This window comes from Lycorma delicatula, chromosome 5 (genome assembly GCF_047948215.1).
Source record: "Lycorma delicatula isolate Av1 chromosome 5, ASM4794821v1, whole genome shotgun sequence".
NCBI classification, from domain to species: Eukaryota; Metazoa; Arthropoda; class Insecta; order Hemiptera; family Fulgoridae; genus Lycorma; species Lycorma delicatula.
Window position 1 is genome coordinate 131,933,674 of NC_134459.1, and position 10,392 is coordinate 131,944,065.

Sequence of the window (10,392 nt, forward strand, 5' to 3'; positions counted from 1 at the left end):
TGACTGCTAAGATTAATTGTTTTCAATAATCACCATAAGAGGCACTAGAATTGTTCAAATCTAGAGTCAATAATTTGTTTTCAGACAATGCTGTAACTGCTTTGAAGTTTGTAAATGGTTGTTAATTTTGTTTTATAATAATCATAAATCAGTCCATACAGTTATTACTACAGTACTTGGTACACTTACTCTAAAGTATAGAAATTCCATTCAAATACTTACTGTTTGTCTGAAAGCTATTCTTTGGAAGAAGACATATTAATAAAATCACCAATTTTGTTATCATTGTCACAGATCCTGAAGAATTTTCAATTTCCTGTAAAAAAGCAGGTCAGAATTAATATATGGATCAGTATTCGAGAAATGTGTTAAGAGTTGAGAGATATATTTTTTTACAACCTCAATAACAGTGACTACAAGTTATTACATATTTCCTATGAGTTAACTGAATTTATCAAGGGCAGCAAATCGTAATATGAAAAACAGAGATGTCTGGGCATGATATCTCAGTGTCCTCTACCAAGAAATTAATAGAATCATGATTATAAACCGCACACAAATATGGTGTGTAGTTTTTCTCTACAAGTGGATATGTTAACAAGAGGTGGAAGGCGAACTACAGTGCATATTAAAGATGTAGATACAGACGACCGAACAAGAGTTCAAGGAGCCATAGCACATGTGTTGAAGCAAGCTTATGGTGAGACATAAAATGTTTCTATAGTTATAACACTACTGGCTGCCAACATGTTGATAGAGTGGAGAATACAGATTGGCTGGGTCCATTGCAGGGCCTACATTCGGGAAGATGTCGATCGGTGCTACAGATGCTGGGGCACCGGTCATAGGAGAAGTGAGTGTAAGGGCCCTGACAGCTCGGAATTATGATTTAATTGTGGGCGGAAAGGGCACAAAATTGCGTCATGATTAGAGCCCAAGAAGTGCCTAGACTTTGGGAAGGGGGACTATCGCACTGAAGGAGTACCGTGCGAATCAACCAAGAATGATTAAAGTGCTGCTAACTAATGCCAACAGACGTTCGCTCTCCCATGATCTAGTGGAAGAGGTAGCAAAGAAACGAGATGTTGACCTAATGGTAGCTACCGAACTAAACAAATATGTTTCAGCAAGTGCTGGTTGGTGGTCTGATAGGGAAGGAGATGTCGCCATCTTCGATATCAGTGGCAGGTGGATGTGGACTCTTCTAAGTCGTGGCAAAGGACTCATAGCGTTGGAACTGGCAAATGCAGTTGTCATTGGAGCATATGTTTCACCAAACATCGAGTTTGCTGCGTTATAGGCATTCATGGACACGCTATACGAGATAATAACGTCATCTCCCAAACGAGTGGTAGTAGTCAGCGACTTCAACAGCAGAGCAGTGGTGACAGCAGTAGCACCACGAACAGTTGAGGTGAAGTGTTGACTGAATTGCTTGAAGTCACGGGGTGTTATTGTGACAGGTTATTCATGACAGGTAATTATGGCCGCCATGCGGGAGTCAATATCTCTGTTGTCAAGTCATACCTTCCAGTTCGAACCGATTCAGGGAAGTGAGGGTAAAAAAAAATCTGAGGAGGAGGTGGCCGATCAGGAAGGGTGGGAAGCTCCGGCATCCCACCCGTAAAGGCGGGGAGTTACTTTTCAAAAGTAACAAATCTGGAGGAAGAATGCTGGCTAAAGACGGAATTGTTTTGGTTGTCACTGATAAGTTTATTATATCCACCAGCAAGACAGGCAATTCTTCAACAAACTCGGGTTGGACTAGTGGTGAACGCGTCTTCGCAAATCAGCTGATTTCGAAGTCGAGAGTTCCAACGTTCAAATCCTAGTAAAGACAGTTACTTTAATACGGATTTGAATACTGGATCGTCGGTATCCACGATCCAGTATTCTCTGGTGGTTGGGTTTCAATTAACCACACATCTCAAAAATGGTACCTGAGACTGTACAAGATCAAACTTTACTTACTCTCATACACACCATCCTCTGAAGTAATACCTGACGGTGATTCCCGTAGGCTAAACAGAAAAACGTTTCCTTTTTGGTAGTATGATTATCATTGAATGACGTTTTAGTACCGCCATCTAACTACCTCTCTTTCTCGTACTCACTCAATCTCTCTCTCGTACGACACATTCCTTAAAGAGGTACACTTATAACTCCAGTACGCGCTGTTGTAAATCTTAATTTCAAAACTTTATAATTTTGAAATGAAAATAATCATGAATATAAAATTAGAATAAAAATACAGAATTTAAAAATTTTTTACGGAAAATATGATATTTTATATAATATTTTACCAAAATTAACAAAAGAAATATTTTTAAATTATTTTTTTCACTTATTATTTATTTATAATTTTTTTTTTTTAATTTTATCCTAAGGTTTTGAAAAATTGTAAAGTAATAGAATCCATCTACAATGATCTGAATCCAAAAGAAAGTTTTGCTTTACTGAAATTGCATTGTGAATTACTTGGTAATCTAATGTAGCTTAAATGGAAAGTAAGTTCTGCTTTATCATACTCATGCTGAAGGTAAGAAAAGTAGTTTTTTCTTAATTTACTTTTTGCAGCTTTGACCATTTATTTGGTGTAGTGGTCAGAATGCTTTCTTCTCAATCATCTATTCCTTAGTTCATTTCCTAGTTAGGTCACCATATTTGTTTTTTCAAATAAAAAAAAATGTAATTTCATTTGGGCATCTGTCTGTTATTATTTCATTTTCGATGGATGTTTTATTTTAATATTACATAAATTAGTTTATTCTATATTTGTGCATTGTGAATTAGTTACCAGTTGTAATACAATCTTTTTTGACTTTGAAATTATTTATTGTTTTTTTAGTTAATTATGATCAACAAGTGAGATATATTAATATTTATATATTTTATATTTAGATTAATATAAAAATGGTTAAATATTATTTAAAGTAGCATTTCTGTTTGTTTATTTGATATTTATATGTTAAAACAGGACAGAACTAGTCTATAATTTTTGTTATTCAAAAACTTGAATGAAATTTTAAACCTTACATTATAAAACCTTGGCCTTAAGTAAGAAACTAGATTAACTTGTGATGAAAGTTGTAAACCGATTCTAAAATCGTGATTTCACAAGGTAACATTAATTTAAGCACTTCTGGATCATCTTTAATTAGTTATTGGATGTTGGAAAACAATTAAAATCTATAATAATTAGATATTAAATCACATAGTATGTTAAATATCCAAAAATTTATTTCTAGAAAAAAAATCATTTAATGAAAATTGATCCTTCTGTTTTCTCTTACATAGAGACCTATATAAATATAGATATTTGTAAGAATTACAATATAAATATTGTAAATATATACATATATTTTTAAGAATTTCTAATTCCTAGATAATTTTATTAACAGTCCTTTGTACAAACCTTTGTCACAAAAGCTTTCCTTGCTTTTGCCAGTCTGCTGCTGATGTCTTTTTTACTTCATCCATTCTTTGTAATTTTAAGGCTAAATTAAAAAAATCTCTAACTTCTATTTATTATATTCTTCTGTTAGTATATTTAAATTCTCTTTATGACACTCAGTCATACTTCATCATCGTTAGTCATTCTTGTTTATTTTCAGACTGAATTTTTCTCAAACATTGAAACAATGTCAATCAGTATTTCTTCTAATATTTAGTACCAAAAAATAATATCATGCATAGTATATTACATAGTATCTCAACATCTTTCATTCCTTGGATTGTTGCTCCCCTCTCAAATATGAACTTCCTTTGTTGCTTCTGTGCATGGAGTAAAAAGCAACGGGAGTATTACAGCTTTGTCTCATTCATTTTTGTATTGGAGCATCTTGTACATTTTATCTAGTTCCCTGACTTTTATTTAGATTGTAGATTATTTTTTCCTAATGTGTTCATTGCAGTCTGTTCAACTAGTGAATGCAAGCTCCCCCATGGCCCAATGAGATGAGGATTTTAAGCATGACATATAAATGAGGTATAGTCTTAGGCCGACCATTCCTGATGTGATTCCTGAGATGTGTGGTTAAAGACCACACCACCCCAACCACCAAAATACACCGGTATCCTTTGTCCAGTATTCAAATCAAAATAGTATAAAGTCAACTAATGTTACAAGGATATGAAGCTCAGAACCATCAACTTCAAAAGTCAGCTGTTTAACAACTGATTTGTAATCTCTTTCTCAATATTTTCCTTCTAACTCTTAATTCTATTTTGGTTAAAATTTTAAAATTATTCAATTACATTTCCATATTTCTTCTTGAGGCAAGTATGTAGACTTTGTATACTTCAACCTTACTTTTAAAATCAATCTTGAGTTTCAATGGATTTTCGTGTAATCATGTTCTTTCTAAAACTGAAATGTACTAAAGCAAAGAAGTTTCTTTCTTTATGAACTAAAGCAAAGAAGTAAGGTGTGTATCACATGTAACAGATATTGTGTGTATATGTGTATGTTTAGGTGTCACATGCTCGGCTTTCATTCAGGGATTCTTCAGGAACTGAAGTTTCTGATTTGAAAAATGAAATAAGTTCCCAGAGAATAAATACAATACTTATTGAGTTAGTATAACTTTATTGCCTATAGCAATAAATATCTTTATAAAATATTTGTATGAACCCATCATGTTTTCTCTAAATGTGGAACATTTAGTTGTTTCAGTCTTCTTGTTCAGTGGCTACAGCCAAGAAGCAAGATTTTATATCAAATTTGAATCGATATTGAAATATAATGATATTTATATATTGATAAGGTAAGAACAACCAGGTTCAAGTTTTCAGTTACTAAAATGTGTGTACTTGTCTCATTTTTTAAATTGATAATACTAAATTATTTTGTAATCACTAAGAAATTACAGTTTGTTAACATTTTTAGGTCTTTATTTTTATGTAAGCATATCATGTTGTAAATGAATCATTTAAAGAACTCCCCGATGGGAAGTCTTATTCTTTAAGACTTTGGGGGTTGGCGTCCCTACGGGCCTAGCCTCTGCAGCTTTTCTTCCCACTACACACGGAGCTGCAGAACACTTTACACTATACGCATATACTACACCAAGAACACTACATAAATTACAACATATACACTTACACAACTACACAACAACATCCTACACTGATATTTCTTACATTTACACTCGGTGATGTTGCGACATCTTACGAAACGCAACTTCCAAAGGACGTTCTTCCATTGACCATTCAGTGTCACTGGAAGCAGCCATCCAAAAAGCTTTCCTATTTCGCCAGCGCCTCGTCGCTGTTTTCTTTGATATCAAGAAGGCTTATGACACGGCCTGATGACGTGGTATTCTTAACACCCTTAAGGAATGGGGAGTCAAGGGCTGTGTGCTTGCATTTATCAAGGGTTTCCTAAATGACCGATTTTTCCGTGATCGTTTTGGAGATTCCTTAATGGGTAGCGTCACTTTGGAGAATGGAGTCCCCCCAGTAAGTTTATTAAGTACCACCTTGTTCGCTGTAGCCATCAATAGTATTACTGCATGTGTGCAACCACTTGTTTCATGTTCGTTGATGATTTTACCATCTATATCACGTCCCGTTCAACAATTCACATCAGAAAGACTATTGCAGAACACAATATCTCGTCTTGAAGGTTGGTCTAAGGTAACCAGCTTTAACCTTTTCAGCTGAAAAAACAAAATGTGTAGTCTTTTTTATGATTGCGGGTCCTTTTTATACCACAAATCTCTCTTAATGAAGAGGAAATTTCTATCTCTCATGGTATTTAGTTGGCATTGGTTTTTGGTTTGTTTTTTGACAACCGTCTTACGTGAGTCAAACACATCAAACAATGAAAAAACGAAATGTTCCAAACTGCTAGATATGCTGCGAGTAGGAACTAGCAACCTATCTGAGCAACACCAACTGGGGAGCTGAGAGGTTTTGTATGTTGCGATTCTATTATTCCTTAATTCGTTCCCGCTTAGATTATGGTTGTATCGCCTACTCTTCAGTGCGTAATAACGCGCTGAAGATGTTAGATGCTGAACACCATGCTTTTCTCTGTCTTGCTACAGGTGCTTTTAGATCAAGCCCTGTCACTAGCATACTTGTGGAGTGCGGTGAACCATCTCTTTGGAATAGACGTGATCACCTTCTAGCATCTTACTTTGCCCGTGTAAAAGGGCAACCGAATCACTCGGCTTTTACCGCAGTTTTTGCAAATCCTAGTTTACAGAGATACGAAGACCATCCACGTGATACTCCGCCTATGGGTGTACGTACCCGGCGGTTACTACATCTTTTAAACATGGACATACCTTCTATTTTTCCAACGTATCACTGTTCATATCCTCCGTGGAGAATCAACCATATAAATTTTATTTTAGATCTTACCACATACAAGAAACAAGCAACACCACCTATCGTTTTTCAGCAAATTTTTCACCATATACTCTCCAAAATAAACCTGGACGCAATAGTATACACAGATGGCTCAAAACAGAATCATACCTTTGCAAGTGCATTTATTGTTAATAGCAGAATCTACTTGTTTGGTCTGCCTAATATTACAGGTATATTTACTGCTGAATTGTACGCTATTATAAGGCATTGAATATCGTTAACCCAAAATACCGTCATATCATTATTTGTAGCGACTCGTGTAGTGCACTCCAAGCTTTACAAGATTTTTACTCTAGACATCAGTTGGTCACTGAAATCTATAATGCAATCGCTGAGTTGGATCATCGCAACACAGAAGTGACTTTCTGTTGGATTCCTAGCCACGTGGGAATTCCAGGTAACGAAAGTGCGGATTCTGCTGCTAAAGAGGCTAGTAATCAACCTCCCTTCACCACACTCATGTTGCTACTTCGGACTTTATTAATTATGTAAAGAAGTCTCTTCGAGCAAAGTGGCAAGGTGATTGGACGGCCACCGTTGATAACAAAGTCCGGCACATTAAAGATTCTGTGTTGCCTTGGGACTCCCCATGCAGAAAAATTCGTCGAGTGGAAGTGGTCCTCTGTCGATTGCGATTAGGCCATACTAGAGACACACACGAGTACCTGATATCAGTAGGTCATGCACCACTATGAGCACGATGCAATTGCCGCATGACCGTGCACCACATTCTTGTGGATTGCATTCGTCATGCGGCTTTGCATATAAATTTAAATTGCCCAGAAATATCCGTCATTTTTTGAGTCTAAAACAAAGTTTTAGACCGGATGTTTCTGTTTTTGCATCGTGTTGGTCTTATCCGAGAAGAGGCCCTTTACACCCTTCTCGGATATTCTGAAATTCTATACTTGTGTAAATTTTATATTGTTTTTTGTTTTTATTTTTTTTTAAGATAAATTTTATCTTATTTTAAAATTCTGACTGATATTAGTCAGAATTTTAAAATGTTATATAAGTCCTTAGTGATATTAGATATAAGTTCTTAGTGGTATTAGTTTTAAGTTTTTATTTCATTTTTAATATTTTTGTTTTTATAATCGATATATTTATTTACTTTTATGTTAGTTATATTTTTAGTTTAGTTATAGTTTTTATTTTATCTGTTAGTCTTACTGTTATCCGAGAAGGGGCCATTTACACCCCTTCTCGGAGTTTGTTAAATTCTTTTTACTTTTGGTTTGTTTTAGATTTTATATGTGATATTAGTTGTAATTTTTATTTCTCTTTTATTTTATTTTAGTTAGTTTCTTTTATTTTATTATAGTTTCTTTATTTTCTTTATAAAAAAATAATTTTTTTTTTTAAATCCGGGTGATGTTAACGCATACGCGTTTTTCGCACTGAAAAGAAAAAAAAATTTAAAGAACTGAAAATTCAATGTTAAAATTTTAAGATGTTTTACGTCTTGAGAAAAGTGATTGAGGAACAGATCAAACATAAATGCTAAAATTCTATCTGGCATTATTGAGGTCTCAATTAAATTACAATTCAGTTTTTTTGCTACTCTGGAAGATAAATGGCTGTTAAATTATTAGTAATCATAAAGCTTTAATTATTGCTGTAAAATTTAAATGGCTTTTACTCTTACATTCATATGTGCAGCATTTGCTTTTAAATGATACAAAACTGAGTGTGGGATTAGCTTTCTCCCCCAAACACCACTGTGTTCACAAGACAGGAATTTTTTTAGTAATATCAACTAAAAAAAAAAAAATGCTGTAAGAATATGAGAGCATATTTATTTTTAATCGACTTAAAAAGAAAGAGTAAGATAATCTTCTTGTATTTAGAGCTTATGTATGTATTTATGTAATATTTTATAGACATTAATTATCCAATATACAAAATGTATTTTTACATACATAACAACTGACATACATAAAAACGAATACATATATACAGAGTGATTCATGTAGTAATATCGGCCCTTTCTAAGCACATTCTACTAGCGAGAATAATGTAAAAAGTTCATATAAACATGAGTCTAGAAACGCTCCGTTAGTGGGTTACGAGTAGAGAAAGATTTCGGCCTGATTCCTAGGCAAAGGGTGAGATAAAGTCATACTGAAATTTTAATTCTACAATTGATACAATGTTAAAAAAATAAAAATATAATTTATGCATTTAATAAAGTTAACAATAAATTTTCAAAAATCGGTCTTACTTCAATACATTTGACTGCACGCTCTCGGATTGCTAGCATTGCTCTCTGCAATTCTGCGCGACTCCTTAATTCGTGCAGTGGCATCTGTAATACGAGCAACCAACTCTTCACGTGTATGAATTTGTATCTTGTACACAATACTTTTCATCCAACGCCTCAATCAAAAATCTAACAATGTTAGATCAGGTGATCTTGGTGGCCACGAATGTAGCCCGCAGCTGCTAATTCATCGATCTGGAAATTACTCTTTTAAGTATTCCTATACGACACTTGTGAAGTGGGGAAACACAGCATCGTGCTGACAGTGCGGTATCTTAATGTGAGTGGAACATCTAATAGCAACGGCAATTGTCCCTTAAAATGGATAAGGCGTCCTCTAGTTCATGCAAATATGTATTAGGGATTTTTCTGGACATATCCGGGGCATTTAATAATTTACGGTGGCCCTCTGCCCTGTTTCAGTTGCAGAAGTCTAAATGTACACGAAATGAATTAGAAGTGATCTCAAGTTATTTCAGTCATCGGACTGTTTCACTGCGTGATGGCGGCTCGGCGGTTCGTAAAACCCTAACTGAAGAATGCCCTCAGGGCATTGTTCTGAGTCCCCTTATTTGGATAGAATTCGATTCCATGTTGCGTTTGAGGTTGGCGTGTGGTTGTCGTGTCATCGCTTATGCTGACGACGCGCTACTGCTGATTGAAGGGGATTCGTAACGACGTAGGGTTCCGAGCTGCTCATGCTTGTGAGACACTCCAGCTGTGGAGTTTCCAACATAAGATGATTTTCAGCCCAGACAAAAACCACAATGATATTGCTTAAGAGTCGATTGGGCCCAGCGACTCCTCTTGCTGGCTGTTATAGGCGGTTGTAGAACAGTCTCGCGGGAGGCAGTCTGTGTTATAGTCGGAGTCAATCCAATAGATATGTTGGCTAATGAGCGTAAGGAACGCTACATTTCCAAGGGAAATAACGTATTGACGTCAGAACGAAAGCAGGAGTTGAAGACAGGGGCCTTGCGTCTTGGCAGGTCAGGTGGAACGAATCCTCCACAGGTCGATACACACATGGCATATTTCCTATAGTGTCTGATTTAGGTGCGATTAGATGGGTTTCCCCCAATCGGTATATCACCCAGTTTCTCTCCGGGCACGGTACCTTTCGGCTAAGTTTGGCTAGGTTTCTTCGGTGGATTCAAGTCAATGCCCGGATAGTGGGACTAATGTACAATGAACGACGTCCTCTATGTCTGTCCCCGATATGAAGTCGAACGTTCACGAGCTGTTAGGGAACTTAATAGAATACATTCCTTTCTAGATCTCCGTATTCACTGGATGATCCGCGAGGAGTGCTTTATAGTGACTGGTTTTCTTCGCGCCCTTGCGGTGTGTAGGTCTGCAGGGGGAATTTAATCAAGGTATTTGATCGTGGTAGGATCCCGGATGGCCAAGGTTCCGGCCTAGGCACTGGATTGGTTGGAGGTAGGCGCATTGACATCGTGCCACGGTTATATTGGTATTGTTTGCGATTCGATTTGGAGCTTCCGCTGGCGGAGGCGGATCTGGCCACGCTGCCGGGGTGTGGTAGCCCGTGTGACTGGGGGCGTGGCTTCGTTCCGCCGGTGGCGGTCCGTGATTGTGACTTGGTAACGCCGCGCGAGACTCCATGATGGGACCGGGTGGTGGTGCGCGATTTGTCCCCGGCTCCTGCGTGGACCGGAAAAAGGTTACGTTTCCCTTGTTATATGACGTAATTTGATCGACGTATTTGGGCGTAGGTCTGAATTTCTATG

At 36.4% G+C, this 10,392-nt stretch overlaps 1 protein-coding gene across 1 annotated transcript in view; it reads right to left on the minus strand.

Moving 5' to 3' along the window:
- LOC142325748 (nose resistant to fluoxetine protein 6-like) overlaps positions 1-10,392 on the minus strand; it is a 30,889-nt gene that overhangs the window by 17,893 nt on the left and 2,604 nt on the right. The window contains exon 2 of the mRNA XM_075367777.1: positions 223-316. Coding sequence (XP_075223892.1) covers positions 223-286 — 64 coding nt within the window. The 5' untranslated portion in view covers positions 287-316. The remainder of the gene's footprint in view (positions 1-222; positions 317-10,392) is intronic.